At 38.2% G+C, this 23,950-nt stretch overlaps 1 protein-coding gene across 1 annotated transcript in view; it reads left to right on the top strand.

Moving 5' to 3' along the window:
- The first annotated feature begins 7,819 nt into the window (after positions 1–7,819).
- si:dkeyp-14d3.1 (transmembrane protein 132C) overlaps positions 7,820–23,950 on the top strand; it is a 212,679-nt gene continuing 196,548 nt past the window's right edge. Inside the window, exon 1 of the mRNA XM_056729972.1 lies at positions 7,820–8,341. Coding sequence (XP_056585950.1) covers positions 8,263–8,341 — 79 coding nt within the window. The 5' untranslated portion in view covers positions 7,820–8,262. The remainder of the gene's footprint in view (positions 8,342–23,950) is intronic.

Consider the following 23,950-nt stretch of genomic DNA (forward strand, 5'->3'; position numbering starts at 1 on the left):
CACTAAGGGTCCTTGGTTAGTCGCACCCACCGCTGTCCTCGTTTGACCCCCAGCGCGAGAGAGTGAGAGGACAGCGAGGGAGACACGAGCGTGAACGACCTAACTGCACGAGCGCGGACTTTATGTTACGAGCACCCTGGGTGAAACCTTTTATTTTGTTTATTGTGGATTTGTGCAATAAATGCCCCAGTGGGGTTGTTGTTATCACCCCTCCTGTCTGTGTCGTGTCTCTCACCCCGTTACACTGGTGGAGAATGCGGGCAAAGAGAGACCGACTCGGCAGGCGTTCGTGTGGTACGTGTTTCCTGGGTCCATCGAGGGACGGACACGCTCTCCTCATCAGCGTCCAACCCGGAGGAAACCGAGGACGACGAAGAGAGAGTGACAAAGGTATCGATGGCGCCAAGCGGAGGGACAATCCCAGCCAGCAGAAGATGCTGTGGAGCCGACCGAGAGCGCGGTCCAGGTACCAGATAGTGCCGCCCAGCTGCCCGACAGAGCTACCCAGCCGCCAGAGACCGCTACTCAGCCGCCCGACCGAGCTACTCAGCCGACAGGAGATGCGGCCCAGCCGTCATGGAGCGCTGCACAGGTGGGAGTCCCGTTCGGATGCCAGCCGGCAAAGTGTACCAGGAGTGTGCCAGCCGGCGATCCAGTTCCGTCCTCCAGCCGGCCTTTCCAGTCCGTCTTCCAGTCGGTATGGGTCGGACTATAAGGCGATATTTTCCCTCCCACCCCTACTATCGTCCCGAGGTTCCTGTAGGAGCTGCCCGGTTACCAGGTCGACGCTTGGGGGGGGAAATGTGGCGAGGCGCCGACCGAGGATCAGCGTCGCCCTGGAAACGGCCCGGCAGCTAACGCTGATTGCGTCCAGCTGACGCTGATTAGCTGCCGGGCATAAAAGAAGCGTGCTCACACCACTAAGGGTCCTTGGTTAGTCGCACCCACCGCTGTCCTCGTTTGACCCCCAGCGCGAGAGAGTGAGAGGGATACATCGTTACACTCCTACTTAATACTGAATTTAATTTAGTAAAAAGCATTTATGTCTAAAAATTATGTCTAAAACATACCTGAAATCACCTCCCTACTAAATACCTGAATAAGACCTTCTTAAGATCATTTTATCGCCTGCACACTAACCTTATCAAAAGTTAATCATTTTCATACAATGACAATGAATGCATGTACGGTATACAGTGTGTTATTCATGAAAACCCCAATGCCCTATTTAGCACTTTTTTTCATTACCTTAAAAATAATATTGAATACTGAACACATAGGGCCCTATTTTAACAATCTAAGCACATAGTTTAAAATGCAAGGCGTAAGTGCACTTAGGGCCTGTCCCAATACACATTTGCCAGTTCAAGGATGGTCTAAAGCAGTGGTCACCAACCCTGCTCCTGAAGATCGAACGTACTGCAGACTGTAGCTCCAACCCTGCTTCAGCACACCTGTAATTATCAAGCAAACCAGAACACCCTGATTCGATGGTTCAGGTGTGTTTGATTGGGGTTAGAGCTGAAATCTTCAGGAAGGTCGATATCCAGGAGCAGGGTTGGCGACCACTGGTCTAAAGGGTTGTCCCTATTCTCTTATTGAGTCATGGTTGTTTTTTGGACAGACGTGCATTAAACGGATTCGCTATATACATGGCGGAATTTGCTGTAGCAAAGACTGGACGCTTCTCCAGAGCTAATGAAATAATGATCTATTTCATTGTCATCCTTAATATTAAATATTGGGCATGTTTGTCTGCTGCTGGGCATTCCTATGGTTGTAACAAGCAAAATGTACGTGCTCCCCGCCAATAGAGAATGTGAAGCTACGTCACGCCGTGTTGAATGTTGCGCCATATTGGGAGGAGCTTTGCGAGTGCATTCAATGGAGTGTTTTATTTTTCTTGATAGATTAGGAAATATAACTATGGTAGGTCGGTCTTAAAAAGGTCTGGTGTTAAAAGCTGCAATAGCATTACGCAGTCGTTCAGGAAAGCCCCTGGTTCTCTCACTTTCGACTTCTCCATATATCAAACAAAACAAGTAATGATACATATCTAAACAACAATAGCGGTGGAGTATGATCCTCTCAAGATGGCGGCGTCACTGCAACATGCAACATAGGGCATGACGTCAGCTTCACATTCTCTATAGGTGGATATTAGTAACGCGCTATATATTAAATAACAAAAAAATATTGAGCCGTTGACTTTAGACCAGGTTTCAGTTGGTCAATGGTGCAGTCTATTTCCGTCTCTACAAAATAGCAACGCGCCTGTCATGAAACGGAGGCAGAAACGGAAACACAGGAAGGGAGGACCCAATTGCAGACAGCGGGTAAGGGGTAAACAAGAGCTTTGATAACATTAATGCAGTTGTGATGGGGTAAAACAAAAGGACCACAAGGGTAAAACCAGGAACATAAACAGGAACAAAGACATACCATACTAACTAGACTGGACAAACTACAATACACGATATGACTACAATAAACTAAACTAGACTTACTCAAGACAAGGTCGGTGGAAAGGACACTTCACCCAACACTCCATACAATCCGAAATGAAGCAGCGCAAGACAGAAAACACAGGGGCATTAAATAAGGGGACAAATCAAGAGGGAACAGCTGTGTGGCATGAAATCATTACAAGCAATAACGAGGTAACGAGATGGCGGGAACAGAGATGAGACCGTAGAGAGCATATGAAAGGCCAACAGGGCCAGAATGCCTCTCTCCGCAAAAAAAAAGAGGTTCTGTCATGATCCCGCCACTAGACTAAGAGAAACATGACATGATGTGGAAGAATTATGACAGCGCCAACAATGTGCCTGAACACACCTCGTTTTCAGAGCATCACGCCCATGGGCGCACAAATGGGAGCAAATGCATTTGCTATTTGAACAACTTGGCGCAGGACGTGAAAAAGAAAACTGTGTCGAGCTGAAACTTGGCATTCTGCCTAGTGTATGATAGAACTCATACTGTTAAATACTGAAAAATAAATGCATCTTCAATGCACCGTAAGCCACTTTTGATTAAAGTGTCTGTCATAGGTCTAAATGTAAATGTATGTAGCACTTCAAACCGGTGTATGAACTGAGGTGTGCGAGTTTCCTGAATTAGTTCTCTGAAGGTCAGCTTCTCTTTCTCTCCCGTGGACAAACAAAAGGATGCCACTGGCAGAGGACGATAAATAAATATGGCTAAAATGGGGCTTCGAATGGCCACAGTTATCTGTCTGTACCTGGTGCATGTGTGTGTATGAGGGCATGAGGTGTGTGGCCTGGTCTGATTTAGGTCTAGCTAGTTATTATTGGACCCGTAATAGATCAGATACAGACAGCGGAAGCGAGATGGTCTTTGACAGATGCTCGAAACCTTCATTGCTAAAGAGAAAATGAGATGAAGAATGAATAAAAGTGAAGGACATAACCCTTGACTTACACCGTAGGACCTTGAGTTCTCTTTTATATGATTCATCATGTGTCGGTTGTCGAGGTAAAGGGATGTACTGACTCTGAAGAATCTATAAAACTGTCCACAACTTTACATTTAACAAACTGTATTAACCAGTTTAAATTCACGTTTTTGCTCATGAGAAGTTTAATGACTTAGAAAAGAATAAGATGTAGCATCAAGAAAGAAACAGCTTTTTTAGTTTAGAATATTGAAAATGCAGATGTTTCAAAATTAGATCCAAATGTGTAAGAGCTCTAAGAAGACGAAACTCTTTTCTTTTTTTAATTTACCGTCTAAGACCTAAACATGTAACAAAAATGTCTGACAAAAGCAGCCTCTTGGTTTTCTCAATGCTGTGCAAAATAGGATCCAGGCAAATGGATTTAAATGTCAAAAACATGTTGACACGCAGAACAAAAGGGTTCTGTTGTAATGAAACCCAGTTAATAGCTTCAGCAGCTGTCTGGAAGGGGTCTCGTGGATTGTTTTGAGACCCACATCTACAAGAAAGTGTAACTCTAGATGCTGAGGCCTGGCCTCTGGTGTGCCTGTGTGCATACGTTATGATTATATATGTTTGGCAAGTTCTGTTTAAATAAATGTCCCTTTCTGCTGGAGCATACACTGGTTTGGTGATAGTAAGCAGATCCACATTTTAGCTCTATTTATCTCTTCATCCTGGCAACTGCATACTAAAAAGTTTAGTGCAGAACATTTTTTACTGTTTATACTGTTACTGTTATACTATAAAATACTGTTATACTATGACTCCCACAGTATTTATTTTCCATACTATGGCTGTAAATGGGGGGTGAGATCTGTTTGATTACTGACATTCTTCCAAATATCTTCTTTTATATAAAGCAGAACAAAGAAGACATTTCAGGTTTGGAACAATTGGGGGGTGAGTAAATGAAGACATAATTGTCATTTGTGGGTGAACTATCCCTTTAAACAGTCGTCGTATACACAAAATATCACCATAGCTCTATCATATTGTATTTTTTGTTTCGTGATATATTGTGCTGGTATATTATTACTTCTATTTACTTTATTCTTCAAGTGTTGACTACTTTACAACAGTGTCACTTTGCTCTGTACTGTCTCTACTTAGCATCCATGTTTCCCAACCAACTTTGATTGTGACAAAAGTGACATTTGTCAATCACTTGGTTTTCATCTAGCCTCACCCACTATAAAATCTCAGTAGTCTAAATGTTCACATTGTCTGTAATGATGTCAAGTTCTAAGATAGTTTATTGCTCAGTGCGGACAAACGCATTGTCGCTGGAAACCTGTCACGTCATGTCTGGTTTGGCAACCGTTTTAAACTTCATATTCCTGGCCTGGCGCCGACACACACCGCGCCCTGACTGACAGCCTCGTCCATCAGCCCTGCACAGAGGAAGTGCTTCTCCTCTGATCTCATGCAGCATTCCCACACCGCTAACAGTCTGATGAGCTTACCAGCTGATCCCAGACCATAAACGCATGCACTTTGACCTCCAGTGTTCATCTGTAATAGCTCACATATGAAGACAGAATTGTATATTAGATGGACTCGAGAGTGGATGTGGAAAAGTGATCGGGAGGGAAAGAAAGCAGGAAGATTGAATATCATTCACAGGGCTCTAAAAAGAATCGAATGAACTCGATAGGGAATTACAGATTTGTGAGACAGCTCGGAAATTTGATTGGAGGATGACAAAATGATGTCAGCCGAGTATGATCTAAGGAGAACTTAATCATTGACTCCCAGCATTCTCAGCAGGATATATGTGTGTGTGTCTGTGCAAATGTGCATTACAAACAGCGTTAAAACTTTTCTCTCTGGATTGGCCCCCTGTGTGTTTTGCTAAATGAAATAATAGCGCACTGTAAAACAGGCCAAATTTAATTCATATCTTGTGTTTGTTCCCTGCAAAATCCATTTTAAATCCAATTACTGCGTTGAAGAGAATGCTTATTTATTTGTTCTTTTCTATATTGAAAGATTTTTGAAATAGTTGAAAACGCACATTTGAACTTGACTTGAAATGCAAGTTCCAGACATTCTCTGCAGTCCACAGATTGTGGAACATAAGAAGTGAAATCAAACTTATAGCCAGACTAATTTCGCACATACACACATGCACTGAAAAGTTTGGTGAAGCCACAATTAAAGTGTGTTACTGTCATCGCATTAGATTAAAGAATTGTTTTGGAAAGGAAACGAACGGAAAGATGAACTTTTGGTATTTGGCGATAACTGTGTAACTGTTACCACGGATATAACTATTTTAATATTAAAGGGATAGTTCACCCAAATTAAATTCTTTCATTCATTTATTCGTGTCATTTCAAACCTGTATGACTTTCTTCTTTCTGCAGAACACAAAAGAAGATATTTTGAAGAATGTTGGTAACCGAACAACATCGGTCCCCATTGACTCAAAAACGGACATTTCTCAAAATATCCCCATAAAGCATATGAGGTAAGTTTCCAGATTTTGTGATTGCACAGTAACACACTTATTCATTACAGCACCCATGAAGTCAATGCAACTTCACCTAAAACACGCTTTTCCTCTGCTTTATTTACTCAACACCGAGGTTCATTTAACCACCCTGTTGATCGGCAATCCCACTTTCCCGCATCTCATCTGTTGCGCGAGACATCAAAGGCCCTCATCAACAAATGGAGGCGCAAAAGACCTACATGAAAGTCTGATTGTAGATGAAGCAGCTGATTATAATTGCATTTTGCATGCAATCGTTTTTTTCTCATCCTTTTCTAATCGGGCCAACTGCCAGCTTTCTTTTCAGACATTCAGTAATGTGGGAGAGCGTTCTCATTAGGATTCAAGCGCCATGCTCGCTAACTTAATTAAGCATAAGATAGACGCGCGCATAGATGCGATCTGATCTCGATGTGTGTGAGCCCACGTTTAGCTTCTGTTTAAGGGTCCTCAGAGGATGCGATGACAATGTGATGGGGGATCTTGTCAGGTCGGCCCGTTTCCGTGGCATGCGCTCTTTGGTTGCAACTAAAGCTTTGAGTAGCTTGTCTTTTCTATTGAGCCATCTTTTTATAATTGTGTTCCTGTATGCGCAGAGGTTGTTGGTGTGATAACCAGGAAACCCACTTTAGATAAGAGCATCTGCCACATGCATAAATGTGGTTGTTTCTTTTATTAATGTGTAGCTTATTCTCTCGAGGGTTGAGAAAAAAACGACTACTAGAACATGTCTACTTCTACGATATGATGTATTTGCTTAGCCGGTGCGGGGGTGTCGATGGATTGATGCATGGACATAAACTCCGTTTTGACAGCTCTGATGGATGCTTTTTATAACCAGCCAGATTAATCTGATAGAACCTTTAATGGAATGTAAACTAAGTACAAAATTATTACGCAGCGGCTTTCTAAATCTTAACCTTATATGCATTATGTCTGAAAGTGATCAATACGTGTAAATCTTTGTTGGCACGAAAACGCCACAAGCAACGACTTCCAAAAAGGGAAATTGAAATAACACGGTAAAGGAGAGTAGGCCTACAGATTTACATTATAGAATGTTACAGGTAATAATTTTGCTGATGTGTTGTGTCGGTCATCTGCTAACAATTACACACAATTGCGTCAATTCCCCCTCCACACAGTCACACGCAGACGTACATGTATGTAATATCCACAAGGGGTCGCTGTTGTTTTGCAGTCATTACAATTTGATTAGCAACGATCGTAATTAATGTAACCCAGTAACGATCATCAAAGGCTTGAAATGTATATATGAAATGTATAGTCGCATAAATAGAAGTCCTAACAAAAGCTTTGTGTCTTTATGTCTCCAACTTTAAGTCTCTAAAAAAGTGAAATACAAAATAAATCAGAATCATTATGGAAAGTCGCATCAGATGTATTTTAAATGCGCTTTGATGCAATTCTGTATCGCTTAAGCTATTTGTACAGAAGTCTATGGGGAGCCTTGGATCGTGGACGTGGTGCCTCAGGTGACGATTTAACCCTGTACCTCAGTTTGGACCTGCCAGTGTCTGCACGGGAGTGGAAAGGAGAGGTTGGCGCAGGCACCTCTTCAAACCCAAATGCACTTATTTTTTTCAAAGCACACGTCAGCTGATGCCATTTGTTTTCTTTTATACGAACTCGTGTTGTAACAGAAGAGGCTTATCTTGTGGTTTGGCAGATGGCCATGTACGCGTTTTAAACATAAAAATAACTCGCCTATCGAAGGAAACCAGCCAAGTCTTGTTTTACATCTCTGGATGTTACTCTAACCGAGAAGAAACATATGGACAGCGCAAATCGTGCAGTCCTGCGCCCGAGGAACTTTTAGGGCGCGCTTGGTGATTCCGCATTAGAGGATGCGAGCGCGGATGCGGGAAAACAGAGATCCTGCGTTACGCATCACTCATCAGGCTAAAACAATCTGCCAGACTTTACAAGAAACACAAAAGTATCCAAGCTACGGAAATCAAACGAAATACGTCAGATCTTTTTACTTGCGTGATGTTTAGTGAAAGACAACGACGCGTGGGAGAAATACTTCGGATGTTTGGAAAGCACAACATTTGGCAAGGATCTTTCGCGCAACGACGAGATACCCTGGCATTTTAAGGCACACATTTAAGCAAGACGTTTTGGGATATGCTTTTTGACATTAAGAGAAGTAAACAGACACCCATGTGAACTGAAAAACACTGACGATGAATACGGCTGGATTTCCTCCACGTGAGATATTGCAACGTAACCGCGCAATTTTGTGAACGTTTTCGAATAGCGCGCACCGTTTTGTGTCGAGATGGAAGTTTCTCACGGGGCGAAAACGAACATGTTGCGTCTTCACAACATTCTGCATTTCACTGTAATGCTACTCAAAGGTAAGTTAACATGAGATGTTGTCACCTACACTTGCGTCTTTATGAGTTAAGCCACTGCTGTATGGGATTTCCCATAACTAACTTCGCATCAAAAAGTGAAATTCGTTGTTGATGAAAGAGTTTTAAATGTTCAAATGGAGAATTCAACGCCCTCAGATCTGCATCTGTATCATCACTCCATGGAGACCGCGCGCGCACCATCACTGACAGTCCTATGAACTTATCATTTGTGGGACCTTTTATAGACGTGATGGGTTTCATAAAAAGATGATTATAATGACTATTTCCTACCTTCAAACACACTCACCTGTCGACATTTATGGATGTAAGGCAGTCAGGGACATTTAAGGCTACTGTTTGTGTGAAAGTTTAGGTGGTTTGGTTTATTGAATCAGTTGAATCAGTTCAAAGGTTCTGAAAACAAATTACAGGTTGCATTAGAAACATGCATCATATGAGGCCCCAAATGTAATGAGGCATGTCTTTTCTTCCCAGTCCTCCCTTCTTTCGTGTCTTTTACTTACTCTCTCTCAGTTTTCTTCCCTACCCGCCTCCATCTACACCTCAGTGATCTTGTCTTGCGAGGGAACATGTGGTAGTTAGTGCTGAGATGCTCTCGGAATTATCCAGGTCTCTGAGTTTTCAGCAGGCATTACTCACAGTGTCGAACACTGTGAGGAACAGAAGCGGATGGCTTCACTGTTATCTTGCAGAGATGTAGGAGAATTCCTGAGCAGCACACCGTCACTGAATAATAAATTGTTCTGTTTTTTTGAAAGAGTGAAAAAAGATACGAAAGTGTAACAAACCGAAAGATCTGGAAGATCTGAAACATTTGAACCAATGCAAATGTTGTTGGTATAGTTCCAGACAAAATGTCATAGCACCTCTTCAATTTAGAGAAGCTCTGAAACATGAGGACACAACACACAAATTGTGCATCACAAAAATTGTTACGTAACTAAAGATGAACGGTGAAGCCGGAACACTTTATTTTACGGTGCCCTTGTTACAGATGTTACATGTGTTGTATTTACTATAAATGATGCATAGTTACATGTTAGTAACCTAAACCAAACCCTCATCCTATAGTGAGTATGTAGTTAATTTTTATTATTCAGTACTAAAATGTCTAGTCTGTAACACAGGCACTGTAAAATAAAAGTCTAACCCTGAAAGCTTTTCACATCACATCGGAGTTATTACACACACCATTGTGTCCAGAAATTGAGTTCAACATTAAGAAAAGAGCATGTCAAGGGCAAAACTTTTGCTTTTACATGAACTGAATAATTTAAGTACAGATGTGGTAAAAGAGCACCATTTGACTTTATCATCTAATTTGATTTCAGGGCTTATCTAAAGACACGGATATGAATGTTCTGTTACGTCATGAATAGGAGCGGTCAGTATACCCTGAGAATTACAGTGCTGCCGAGCATAAAATGACCTGTAAAATATGCCACTTGTCTTGATCTCAGCTGTCACATTTTTACTGAGGATTTTAATGGAGTGCAGTTTATCGAGGTGTGATGGAGATGTTTTATAAGTAACGCTTTGAGTTACAACGGTACATCAAATATTATTATAATACCATCTGGGCCTTTAGTGAAGACGTTATAAGGTGAGCATTCTCCTGTATTCTTGATCTAAACTGTTAGTGTAAGCTGTGTTTACTGTGAAACGGCATTTAGTGATTCATTTTTCTTCAATGAAGAGAAGTTGTAACAGTAATGTTCATTCTCAGCCATTGAAAGAAAAAGGTTTGTCCATTACCACGCATTACACATGTTTAGTTTAGATATCTACATAATGTAAAAGAGCAGAATCAGCATGCGGCACGAAAAAGTACTTTGACTTAAAACAATCGACATGTATACCGTGCGCACAATCACTTTATAACTCTTCATTTGTGAAGGATTATGCATTCACAGTCACAAGCTTTTGGCTTCACACGACTCCCCCCAAATAACGATAAATGGTTTATAAAACACCTTTCTTGAATATTCATGATCTCATTTGCATATAAATATGATGGTGTTTCTGCTTGAATTTGTTTGTGGGAAAATTGTAATAACCAAGGACGAGTGCCAAAAAAGAAAGGTTTTTATGGAAGTGAAGTTTTTGCAGGAGTGTAGAGGCCTGAAGTCATTCTTCCTGCTGGTTTCTCTTATTAGTGTTTCTAATAAAAGAGAGAATACAGAGTGGCAGCGGGTAACAGCAGCTGTCAAAAACAGGGACTTTAGAACACCATACAGATACTGAGATGAATAATGGTGCAATATTAAATCGGTGTACCTGTAAAATGCTGAAAATATGAGCGTAAATAGCTTTCAATTATATGTTTGCACATTCATGCTATACATAATCTGTAAAACATCAAATCCTTGTTCGGATGTTGAAAATTAATTCTCCCTATTCACTCTTAGTAGACATAATGGTAGTTTGGCTTGAGTTTAGGGATTCAATCCCGGGACTTGATTTAAAGTGATAGTTCATCCAAAAATGTCTTCATTTACTCACCCTCTGGTTGTTCCAAACCTGTGTACATTTCTTTGTTCTGCTAAACACAAAGGAAGATATTTGGAAGAATGTCAGTAAACAAACAGATCTCAGCCCCCATTTACTGCCATATAGGGAAAATAAAACCATCGGAGTCAATCTGCTCGGGTTCTGACATTCTTCCAAATATCTTCCATTGTGTTTAGCAGAATAAAGGAATTCATATAGGTTTGGAACAATCTGAGGGTGAGTGAACGATGACAGGATTTTCACTTTAAGGTTTAACACACACACACCCTACTCACCGTATATTCATGATCCCTGTCTGTGTTATTCTGCATTACTCTGACTTTTAGTTTATATGCCTTAGTTCCTGTTTCCTGTCTAGTGTTGTAGTTCCTTTTTCTATTGGTTCTGTGTCATGATCTGTTTCATGTGTGTCTTAGCCCTCTCGTTACCCTGTGTATTTAAGCTCTTGTGATTCCTTTGTCGTTGTTAGAGGTTTGGTGTGGTTGTCTTTTGTTTTCAGTTGGTCTTTGTGGTTTTGGCTATTTTGTTACTTTGTATACATCTATACAATCTAATAGGCCTACTGCACATGGGTCCTCTTCCAGCACACCTACATCTAGAACTTTGTAAATATTTTAATGAACGAGCTGGTCACTGTCCTTACATCTGGTTCAACTCCATATACTGCTGTCTTGGGAGATGCCTCCTGGGATCGCTGTAACATGGAAAACTTTATGGAAACACTGCTTTTCACGCACCGATGAACCAAATATTAAGTGACGGTACATAATGTTGCACCATGTTATAAAAATGTTGCTAGCTGGATCTCTCTTCAAACCACAGCTTACTAATGCATTATGCATCAACGCCAGTATGTGTAATGTGTTTTTCCTACCTTTTTTATTATCTTTTCCCATTGTTAGAAACGTTGCAAACGGACCGTCAAATAAGAATGATGTCTAGCTCAAAATTCTAGACAGTCACGCTAAACTCTAAAATAGTACATTATGTCTACTGATGTGTAAATGACCTCGTTTTTTGTTTATGAAACAGTCATGTCTGAAGCTTAAACTTAATGAACAATTGTGCTGCCTGCAGTAATTTTGAGCTGTCTGCAAAACAACACTAAACCAAATTGTTTGGTAAATGCACGCATTAAACTAAAAAAGGCAAAAGTACACAAATACATATGTTAATTTAGATAATATCGTGTTTACCCAAAATGCTCTGCGCCTTCAGAGAGCAATTTTCTGCTGTGCTTGAAAAGTACCGAAGCATGTAAGCTGTAGTTTTAAACACTGAAAACCATGTTCGGTGGTTAAGTGTTTGTCTCACCTGGGACCAAAACCAGCCATGCTGCTCTTGTTGCCTCATTACCCTAGAGCTGCTCTGGTGCCCATTGAGATTACCGGACTGCTGGGTTTCAACATCTAAATGCATTGTTTTAATGCCAGCCTACAACAACATTAACATGACCAAAAAAGCTTGCTTAAGTTTCAGATTTGAATTTGGCATTATTTATAAATGGAAATTGTAATAAAGATCTAATCCCTTCAATTTGATGTATTCAGCCCTTTCACATTACAGTATGTAACCTCATATTACCTCTCAAAAACGTGACGTGTAAAATATTCCTTGTGTTAAGCCGGCCAAACAAGAATGAGAATCAAAATGTGAACAACATCCGTCTTTCAACATTTTTGTGACAGGTATAGTTTTACAGAGACAGTGACTGACATATCTTGTGCGTACTGCAAGTTACACAAGAACTCTAATATAGAAAACAAAAACATCCTATTGTCGCATACTGTACGGTATATGTTATTTAGGGCTTTCAAACGAGTATTAGCGATTAATTGCATTATCAGTTTAAGTTTGTGTTTACAATAATGTATGTCTGTGAACTGTGCATATTAATTTAGTATTTATAAAGGAATATTTAGATGTAGCCCTATTATGTATATTTACCAATAATTTAATATGAAATGAATATTACACAGACATATATTATGTAAAGACAAACTTTTATTCAGAATGCGATTTCTCGCGATTAATCCCGGGCAGTAACAAATGAAGAGCTCTTTTCCAAAACGCATTAAACGCCAAATTTAAAATAAAATGAGTTTGTTATGCCATTTTGCTGTGTACTAAACCTATTCAATGCTACATCAATGTTTCATGCCAAATCGCTATATTTCCTGTTTAAAATGTTCTGCAAGATGCAGTTCCTTTCCAAAACGCTATAAGTGCCGTATAAGTATAAATGTATTTTATTTGGCTGTTATTTATTTCATGCATTTGCATTTATTTGATTTATATTCATTTATAGCATGAGTCCCTGATGTCATATGTTGCATGTTCTCTTGTTTGTTTGTTTGTTTGTTTTTAAAAAGAAATAAACCAACATTTTTTTGAAAAAAAGAATGGATTTGTAGCGTTTAAAAAAATAAAATAATAAACTTTGAATTTATTTTTCAATATTGTTGTTTCATTTAACAATCATTGTTTAACATGTTCAGACTAAGCCAACAGACCATTTTAACAGGATAAATTGAATATTAACAAAATGTATGGGTCTAGGTAAAAAAATGTAATTTTCATGAAAACTATTAAAACGGATTTATAGCGTTTTGGAAAAGAGCTCTTCAAATCAAACAATGGTAAGCAAAACATGCATAGGGCAATACAACCGGTGAACTATACAGAGTTAATTCAGATGGTTGGATGATGTTGTATGATGTCTCAGTAAACTGCTGCATCCTCCACATGGTGGAACACGGCGGCGTGTAAATGGCGTTTAGCACAGATTCTTGGGGCGTATTTGTGCTGTCATTAAATAGCATGATACCTTTAGTAAATCAGGTGCTACTGCATGGAAACAAATGAGCTGTCAGCAGATGCAGTTCGTTCGTCTCTTATTCTGCCCTAACAATTGATTTTTATTGCTGTTCTGCTGTCCCTGATTTGATTTTATTAAAACCTTTTTCCTTACTATCAGTGCGTAATGGTGAAATGGTGGTTAAACAAGAGTTTGTTGCATGACCACTTTAGAGAGTTTTGTTTTTGTGATCGAGCATGGTTATGGATTGTAAACATTATGTCCAGGATGAAGAGTAATGGAAATTGTTACCCCAGAGTTTGATACTACGTGTGCTAGAATTAATGAGTGAAAAAGAGTTGAGGGAGGAAATAAAGTGAGCTTACTTTGGGAATGGTTATTTAATCACTCGTGCTGCTGAATTTGCTGATTCGAGTGGATTCAAGCTTTTTCTAATAACTATTCAGGGAGGCATTTACAGATAATTATAGTCAATTAGTAGAATCAATGAAAGGTCCTTCACCTAACTAAGAATGATCACACTTGATAAAATGCTGCAAGTTTAAGTAGAAGTGTGTCAAAATACTTTTTACTACTTTTGTGTACATATTTGTGTACATATCTGGCCTGTTGTGTTTTTAAGTTATTCTACTTGGTGTATATTCTTTGTGTCAGGTGACGGGTTGAAACAGTCACTGATATTTTTAGTGGTAGGAAAACCAGTAAATTTAGATGTTGCCAGATAAATAATTCACATTGACATAGATGGAACTTTTTTGGCCCACTGGCTGTTCATTTTGAACTGTATCGTGATCAGATTCCAGTGTTATTTACACTTCATGACGTAATATCTGTGTCAATTTGATCTTTGTTTAATATTTTTATCTTTTTGAATAATTTCTGAAGACAAACTTAAAACAGGACAAAAGGGCTAATAGCCTATATTTTCTCTTCATTTATGTATATTTGGTTGCTTTTTATAGACCAGCAATGCGAGTGAAGTGCCAGCAATATAACTTCATCGACTATGCAGTCACATTGTTTTGGTTTTAAAGCCGTTTAAGCAATGTTTAAAGGTGCCACAGAATTCATTGATTCAATATGTTAAATTATTCTCTGAAATCTACATAGAAGTTATGTGGCTTTATTAAGTGCAAAAATGATCCAGAAACGGATTTAATGTCCATTAACAACCATAGGATTTGTCCTTAGAATGAAAAGGTCTGTTATTACCTTATTTGAAAGGGTCATGAATATTAAAGTGTACATAACTAGGGATTTTTAAGGTCCTACTTTGGTTTATGGGGTGTCCAACAACAAGTTTATGTTCATAGGTGTAAAACACTATTATTTTGTAATAATAAGCAGTTATTCTTACCTTACTTCTGGACTGACTCTGATTCTTTCACTGATTCATCCGTCTAATCCCCTCCTTTCCGCTAGCCTAGTCTAAAGTGATTGGACTACAGCGAATGAGGCTCACCAGCTACAGTGTTTGGGGGAGAAGAGTGAGGTTTTCGCGGACAATCATAGCAAAACATAGGCGGGGAATATATTAAGTGATGTAGATCCGGGGCAGTTCATGAATCGGAACTAGGGACGACTTGATTGCGTGATTCAGAGTCAACTCCTTTTTTCCAATAACTTTGTTATTCATTCACCTTCGGATTTACAACTAGGCAGACTGCAACAGTAACATTACACACTGCATGAAATGGAATTTTCACAATCTCATGTTATGTACTCTTTATTGTTGAGCGCTGCTCTGATTGGCTGTTTCACTGCGTGGCTTATGCCGCTAGCTCACACAGCAAACAGAACGTTACTGTCAGGCGTAAAATGGAAGAAGTGGATAAGATCACTGCTTGCTGCTTGGTATAAAAACGCTGCGCGATGCCTCCTTGATATTGCCTCAGGTTTGAGAATATGTCCCTTTCACTTTCGTCACGTGACTCTTGCTGCTCTCTTTAAGGCTCAGGATATGTCATTCCATGTACAGACCTCTTATTATTCATCCATGCCTAGGTTAAATTATATGGCACATTTATTACTAAACATAATTATCTAAACGTACATAGTAAAAGTCTAATCATATACAATATAAACATTTATCATTTATTTGCAGGTAATTCTTTTCTGTAAAATGGTACTGTTATCCATCAAGTTCTAACACTGTTTAATTAACAAAATAGAATGTGTCCATGCTCCTTTTAGAATATCAGTAAATTATTATTTTTTATACTTACATAATGATAGTTTTCACAAACTTGTGTTTTTAGTACATAAATAAAATAATACTTTGTTGTTAGACATATTTATATTGCCCCTGAACTTGGAAACATCTTGAGTCTAACAGAATTGGCAGAGAATATTTTTATTAAGAAATGTCTTCGCTTTGCTTATTATTTAGTAGGAATTTAGATAAAGATTGTCAACATGGAAAGTTGCCTGTCCTCATTTGGTCTGTGTGTGTTTTTACCAATAGTGAATTTAAATGAGCTAATGTGTTTTTATAATGACTTACAATAGGAAGCAGAGGAAGAGCGGTGTGCCAAAAAACTTTTCTGCTGATTCCGTCTGCTTTATTTCCTCCTAATGTTTCCTTCTAATGAGGAAGATCAGTAGCACTTTAACATATACAGTACCTGAAGGAGACATTGTAGTGCTGTACGAAAATAAATTACTGCCACACCTGCAGCAAAAACTACAGCAAAGTTTTACAGTGTATATCAAACTTGAAAGAACATTATTTTGTGTGGTGTGGATTCAGTGTCGACGCTACGAGCGGGCCCTAGGGGGCATAGCCCGGCCACTTCAGTCACTGTGCCCCTTCACTTTTTTAATTAACAATAAGCAAAATAATTGTCAATTATTTTGGAAATTATTTTGTTTAATACTCATTAAAGAAGCAACAAGAGCAGAGGTTAAAAAATAATGTAGGGCTCTACTATGACATACGTTTTATTTTATTCGTCAACAGACTTGACAGACAACAGTGTCTTGTGCAGTACAAGAACGCAGACGGTGACAAGTGGCAATATGGGCTGTCTATCAGTGCTTTAGATCATGTTCTTGGTTAAATGGAAGCACGTTCCAGTGAACGTAATTCAAAGTTGGCAGCACATAGCCTTTTGCTAGACATAAAGCCATTGGGGAACAATCCCCTGTATACTTTTCTGTCACATTTCTTCAAAGCCTGCTTTTGACACATCCGTCTAAATTAATCTTCATTTATTAACTTTTATGTATGATCGGTCTATTTCCAGTTCTTTTTGTCAAAACGTCATACAACATTTGCTCTCCTCCAAGTTGATACTAAAATGTATTTAAATTAGCCTTTCAGTTTCGTTGTCTTTCATGTCTTTTAGTTCTGTTTAATTTATTAGCTTTAAAAAAGCTATGCGAAATATGCAATGCTGTCCTCGAAAAGGAGAATCAGAATTGTTAAATTTGAGGCTTCAAAACGACAGCGCGCACTTGATGAAATGCTTTGTATCCACAACTCGCTGGCATTGCACACCGATGGGCAGGATTTAACTTTATTTTTTACTGTGTTTTAGTTAAAAACATATGTCTCTTTAATATTAAACAATGAATAGGCAGTGCACATGGATTTGTTTCACACTCCTTTAAAGCGAGCATAAGACACAGGGTTTTTGCCATCTCATATTAATCTTGAGTACCTATAGAAAAGTATACTTCGAAGAGTATTTAGTTTGATCACATGTATAAATGATAGATTTGGATTTACGATTGTTTCCAAAAAACATACGGCGTGTGCAGGGTTACTGCACCTCGTGCACCCTGGCGCTGACTCTATGTGGATTTGTCCCTTGAAACCAAGTCCCCAGTTTTGCAACATGGGGCAGTGCCAGAACGTCTCTTCAGTCAAACTTACAAATTTGCATATGCATTTACTGTAGGAAATGACTGTCAGACTGCCAGATAGTGTGGTGTGATGTGTGAATCAGAGTAACTCCAGAGAACGTGTTTCTTGTGATGTCGGTACACAGTTGTACACCCCTAGAAACCAGTTTAATGAAGCCCCTGATGTACAGCTATCATGCTGATACTTGTTTCCAAATGCACTTTGGAACTCAGTGGTGAGTGTTGAAATGGAGAATAGATGATATGTACACACTGAGACGTGCTGAGCTGTGGCACAGGGATTTCATGAAGGTGACATCGTTAATAGCATCATGCTAAAAAAAACGTAGCATTATAATATATTTTTTAGAGTAGTTATGGGGAGATTAGTGGTGGGACGGGGAAGCCGGTATATATAATACACTGCATAGCCAAGCGTACATCCAGCCCACCTTGTATACCCAATATATACTGTATATATAGAATATACAGTATATAATATAGTACATATCAACAAGTGTATAGCACAATGCAGTGTAAATTGCCTTGGATAAAAGCGTCTGCCAAATGCATAAATGTGCATATGAACTGAAAAACACAAATGACGTGCACAATGCAGCTGGGTGAATTAGAACGGCGACTGTGAGCCAGACCCCATCGCTTCACATCAGCACATGACCTCGCTGACTCTATTGTGTCTAAATGGGATCAAATTCCATCACACAAGGGAATCCCATCATCTCACAGAAGGCCTTCCCCGGAGGACTAGGAGCTGTTAAAGCAGGAGAGGAAGAACAACCTGCCTTTAATGCCAGAAATAAACATTAGACGAGGACACATGAGTGTAATTTCTGAGTTCCCACATTTGGCTAGAAACCACTGACAGCTTTGTGTTGTCTCAAGATATGTCTCAAGATTGTCCCAAAATATGGTAATGCCAAAAAAAAAATCTTGGCATTTAGTAAATAAATGTGAGTAGATTGATTTAAATGTTGCCATCGCACCCAAAGTGAATACACAAAGATCCACATTTCCAGACTTGAATGTTTTTAATGTATTTTGAAAATGGCTTTATTTTGCTTAAAAACATTTTCCATTTTTTATTCTTCGGTTTTACTGTTATAAATATCCCCGGTCTTACTTTGCATGATTTACCAATGCATGTTATTCTTTAGCAATTAGATTCCTTCACATTGTCAAATGTGATTAGTTTTTATTTAAATGTCTTCCATTGATGTAACAAAGGCCACACTGTTAGTAAAAACAGTATAAACCATCAGAATAGTTTTACAGACAACAATTCACGCACCAATTAAATGCTGGTAAACAAAACCCTGCCACACATAATTTCCCTCTCAATATTCAGTTTCAGGCAGAAACGCATTAAACAGAAGCTAAATGTGTTGTGGGTATCGCATTGTCCCGTTTAAAGGTCAATTTCATACGTCTCCTCCAGTGCTGTTGTGAGTTTGATTAGTGTTTGAGGGTCATAATCAATCAGTGTTTGTTAAACTAGTCCCTTCTCATCACTTGGTGAATCAGTCCAAATGTTATTCTTCTAGTGGCTCATCCTTCAATCACAGGAAACCCAAATGACCGCCACGAGCACCGCAATGATGTTCAGAAGTCAGTTGCCGCATGAGAATGGAGAAGCATATCACTGTTTTAATGCTTACATAATTGCCCTTCAGCCATGGCCTTGTCTTATTGTCGGCTTGGACCTGTGGGTGCCGAACGTGTTTCATCATAACCGTCGAATTACGGCAGGGAACTGGAAGTCATTACAGTTTACTTTTTACTTCTTTCTTAAGAATGAAACCTTTAAAGCTGCAATCCGAAAACTTTACCTCAATATCGCCATCTCTGTTTCAAATATCCAATTGCAGGATACTTTGCGCACTTGTCTTAAGTGAGTTGAAGATAAATGATGTCAAACCAACATTTCCAGCAAATTTGTACCCCACAACTTATAAATCTATTGGTCACACTTTATTCTAAGGTCCAATTGTTGGTATTAATAAACCATTAACTATGACTTTTACCTCAGTTAACTACTAATTTCTTTCTTATTAATAGTTAGTAAGGTAGTTGTTAGGTTTAGGTATTAGGTAGGGTTAGGGAAGTAGAATATGGTCATGTTGAATATGTGCTTTATATGTACTAATAAACAGCCAATATGCTAAAAAATAGGCATCTAATAAGCAACAAGTTAATAGTGAGAATTGGTCCCTATACAAAAGTGTTACAAATCTATTTTATAGGCTGATCGTTGTGAATCTGTGATTTTAATAGGGCTGAAATGATTACTTAACATTATCGACAAATAAAGTTGTCAAATAGTTGTTCTCATATGACTTTGTGTTAGGGCCTGCAATAGCACGATTTGACCAGTGTGGCGCTGTAGCACTGGACTGTAGGCATCCTTTGATGGATGGTGAGTTGTTTTCCTGTAACTTTTAAATAGTTTTTTTCTTTATAGGTTTCCTTTTCCAAAGCATTTTAAAATCTGTAGTTGGTGTTTTGACACTTAATTCTATGGATTAATTAAACTGCTTTGACATACCTCAATCCATTCTTAAATCCCAGATTAGCCGGTTTACACCGGCCCAAAATGCCCCAAATACCATCACCCCCCGATTGGAGTTACTGTAGGATAGATTTTTTCCCACTCAACAGGTTTCCACTTATAAACTCCATTGCTATAAATGGCTCCCCAGGTGCCCATTACACTCACTTTAGTTGAGAGCTAGTGCAACGCATGCTGCTGTCTGAATTATTCAGCGTGTCGGGTTGGTCGAAGTTAATTTAATCAGGTCACAGGTTCAGCTCAGGCTCCAAAATGATTCATCCAGAGTGCGCTTGAACCTTGTTTTATCTGATGATTGAGTATTTTCCCTACAAACGTAATTAACAAAGAAACACTTAAGTTTCAGATATATGTTAATGTCCTATTCTTAAACCCATATATATGGGAAGGGGGTATTTTTAATGATAAGAGATTATACAAATATATATATGAATTTGAATTTGTTAAAAAAATGTAATGCATAATTGAACAATTAACATTACTTTGACTACCTTTATTAAACTTTCTTCATGTTAATTTCAGCATAAACAAGAATAATTGTGTTGACATTAAGAAATATTAAAACATGCTGAAAAACTTTGCTCATTGTTAATTCATGTTAGTTAAATTTACTAATGTTAACAAATACAACTTTATTGCAAAGTATATTATAACTGTTTTATTACATTATATTTTATTTTTTTTATGTTTTTTTAAAGATACAGTAGATTAAAAGCTCATGTGCATATAATATTAAATACTTATTAACAGTCATTTTTTATTTTTGAAGTATTCCTGTACTAGTTTTTAGTATGGTATTGAAAATACGCAGAGGTTAGAAAAATGCTTAGCCAGCATAACCTTATTAAATATTGATAAAGCATGCATCCCTGAAAAGCATATAACCTGAAGTGCCCCTTGCATTTATCTTTCCATGATTAGAATATGGATGTGTGTTCTTGTGAAAGAAATGTGTATTTTCAACATCTGAAGCTGCCGTTACTCAGCACTTTGAGAGGGATAAATGCCTCTATGATTTCAGTTTGTTATGCATCTTGTTTTAGCAAATACAACATTATCAGCATACAAGTGTTTTATTTTATTTATATGAGGCTACCGCACAGTATAGTTGCATTTGACTTTTTGATTGATCGTTGCAACAGTTAAAATAACTTATTTTGTGGAAACAATATTTTTTATTGTTAAGAGAATTGAGTTGCACATCGACTTTGCAGATAAACCGGGATGACGATAATGGTTATTACAAATGGTACTCATGTTGGTTTATGTGTTTTATTGCAGAATGTCAAGTATCTGATACGTGTTTTGATACTTGTTTCAGTGGCTCTTTGTCTCTGATTCAGCAAATGAAGACAGAGGAAAAAGATTTGTTTTCATAACAGGGATCTTGCAGTTTTGACTTTGAGGCTGTTTTCAGACACCGTTTTCACTGAAACGAACTTTTTATAAGTTTTAGCCGTTCGTTTTGGGGGTTTTGAAACTTTTGAAAACAGGTCTCAAAGTTCAACTTTTTGAAAATGCAGCCATTTTTGTTTCCATGTAAACTGCAAGACAGAACTTTCTGAAAACTATGACATCACACACATGTGTATTACACCCTCAGTCGCGCGAGTATGGCAAAAACAATACGGCTTCCCGTACTGTGAGCTCTCGCTGCTCGACTATGTATTAATGTTTCCCCAGCAAAATGTGGATTTGCTGCACCAATAGCAGTAGCCGAGACACACAATTTTTTATTCACCAGACTTTAAATACACATATACGTCGACCAACGGTTTAATAAGCACTTTTAGCTATAGCTGTTCATATGTATGTGCCAATCCACTGGCCTGGTTTTGATAACGCAGTCATGTGTAAGTGAAACTTTTCAAAAACGCAAAGGATCATTTTTTCCGTTTTTCATCGTGTAAACATTGTTTTGGGTTAAAAATGTTCAATGTAATGAATTGAATGCAAGAAAGAAATATTTGTCAATTAGCACTTCAATCCTCATTTTAATGTCTATTGTTCACTATTTGCATATTAAAATAATACAATGTAGAAATAACTTTCATCATTTTTTATTTCTTTATCAAAGACTATGTGGATTGTGAATTATCTTTCTCACCAATAATGATAGGAAGTTTTCAGCAACTTTTAGGCCTAATTATTTTCTTTTAGTTAAATAAAAAACCCAGCATCTCACATTATTTTATCTCAATTCTTCCTATACCAAATTATCATTATGGATTTATTTACTTTAAAATTCAGATTTTATCAGTCATTTTTGTTTCTACTTTTTTAAAATTCATAAAGAAACCCATAAGACAAGGTTGAGACATAAAGACTTCATAAAGCCTTCTAAGCCATGAAAGAGCAATCTCTAAACAAAACCATTTTTCTCTGGGAAAAATGCAGTGCCACGCAGTGAAGTAGCATGAGCTTTTGTTGTTTTGTTTCGGTCACGTCTTAACATTTCCTTTGGTGACTAATTTCCATCCCTTTAGGTAACATTAGTGACTGTGTGTGACATTTTTATCCCCACTGTAGAAATTGCTCCAGAAATCACTTTGATATATGCGGCAATGCAGCACAAATTCCCGTTGTGCAGCGTGAAGGCAAGACCTCAGGACAGGTGACAAAATGCATTGAGTTTGCCCCGGTGGTTCTGTCAGCAGGGACCCAGATGAATGTTTATTGAAATAAAAGGTAGTCGACACATTCAAAGTGTCCATTTGGCTTAAGAAGTGTGCAGGCTGATGTTCAGGGCACTGCAGTGGGCCTGTTTCATTGAGATGTGAAGCTGGATCTACTGACTTTACTGCGTCTGTTCTAATGAAGCTTTGAAACTACACTGAGAGTGACAGGCCCGGTTTATTGGACCTTCAGAAGACAAAGCCTACTGTATCTCTTTCTGTGGGAAACTTTTTTAACTAATGTTAAATAAATCTCATTTGGTGTTGCTACTTTTGGAACTCAGTCTGCTGGAACTCAAACCGTGCAGTTCGAACAATGCAATTTTACCATGCTAAAAATGTGGTAAAATCAACGTTCATTCCAAATTTTCATTTAATCAGCCTTTTTATATGTTTTGTGGCCATTCCAGTCCATTCTCTGTTGAATTTTAACATAAAGTCATACAACAGCATTGTGAGAGACTGAAAATTGTGATAAAAATAACAAATTATTACATAAATAAATAATGTACATGAACAAATATAACAATCGAATATAAACATGTTTTTCATTCCAGTATTGAGCATCTTTTCTGTTATTTTGGCCTGTTTCTCCAGTTTTTCTGGAGATAAATGCAAATAGAAACAATATTTTTATTTCAAATTTGGTTGAAATATTTTTAGCAGTACACGGAATGAAACAAAAATAAACATTTTACCTGAACACATACCCACAAATAGTAAAGAATAATTTTAGAATGGTCTCTTAATTTTTTCAGCGGTTGTATAATATAGTGGGTATGGACGTGGTGTCACTTTCCCAAATGAACATGCCGGAACGCGCCTTCTTGAGTGATAAAACACTCTGAGAAACCAATGGTTACAATATCAGGAAATGCAATTCGGCGCAACATGTGAGTGTCCAAGAACAGCTGACTTCTTTGTAAGTCGTACGGTAGTCGACTTAGATAGAGATAAAAAAACGGAATTATTAACATATCGATGTGAGCTGCATGTAAATGAAATGTAAAGAATTAAACTTGTTACCAGTTTTTAGTGTGCTGGCTTGTATGTTTTATATAAAGTTCTTACTGCTTCTTTTATAATTGATGATTGAAACTAATTTCTAAGTTTGTAGAAATGTATTTCCATGTTGAGTTTATTGATGTCCA

This window comes from Triplophysa dalaica, chromosome 18, assembly GCF_015846415.1.
Source record: "Triplophysa dalaica isolate WHDGS20190420 chromosome 18, ASM1584641v1, whole genome shotgun sequence".
Classification (NCBI taxonomy): Eukaryota; Metazoa; Chordata; class Actinopteri; order Cypriniformes; family Nemacheilidae; genus Triplophysa; species Triplophysa dalaica.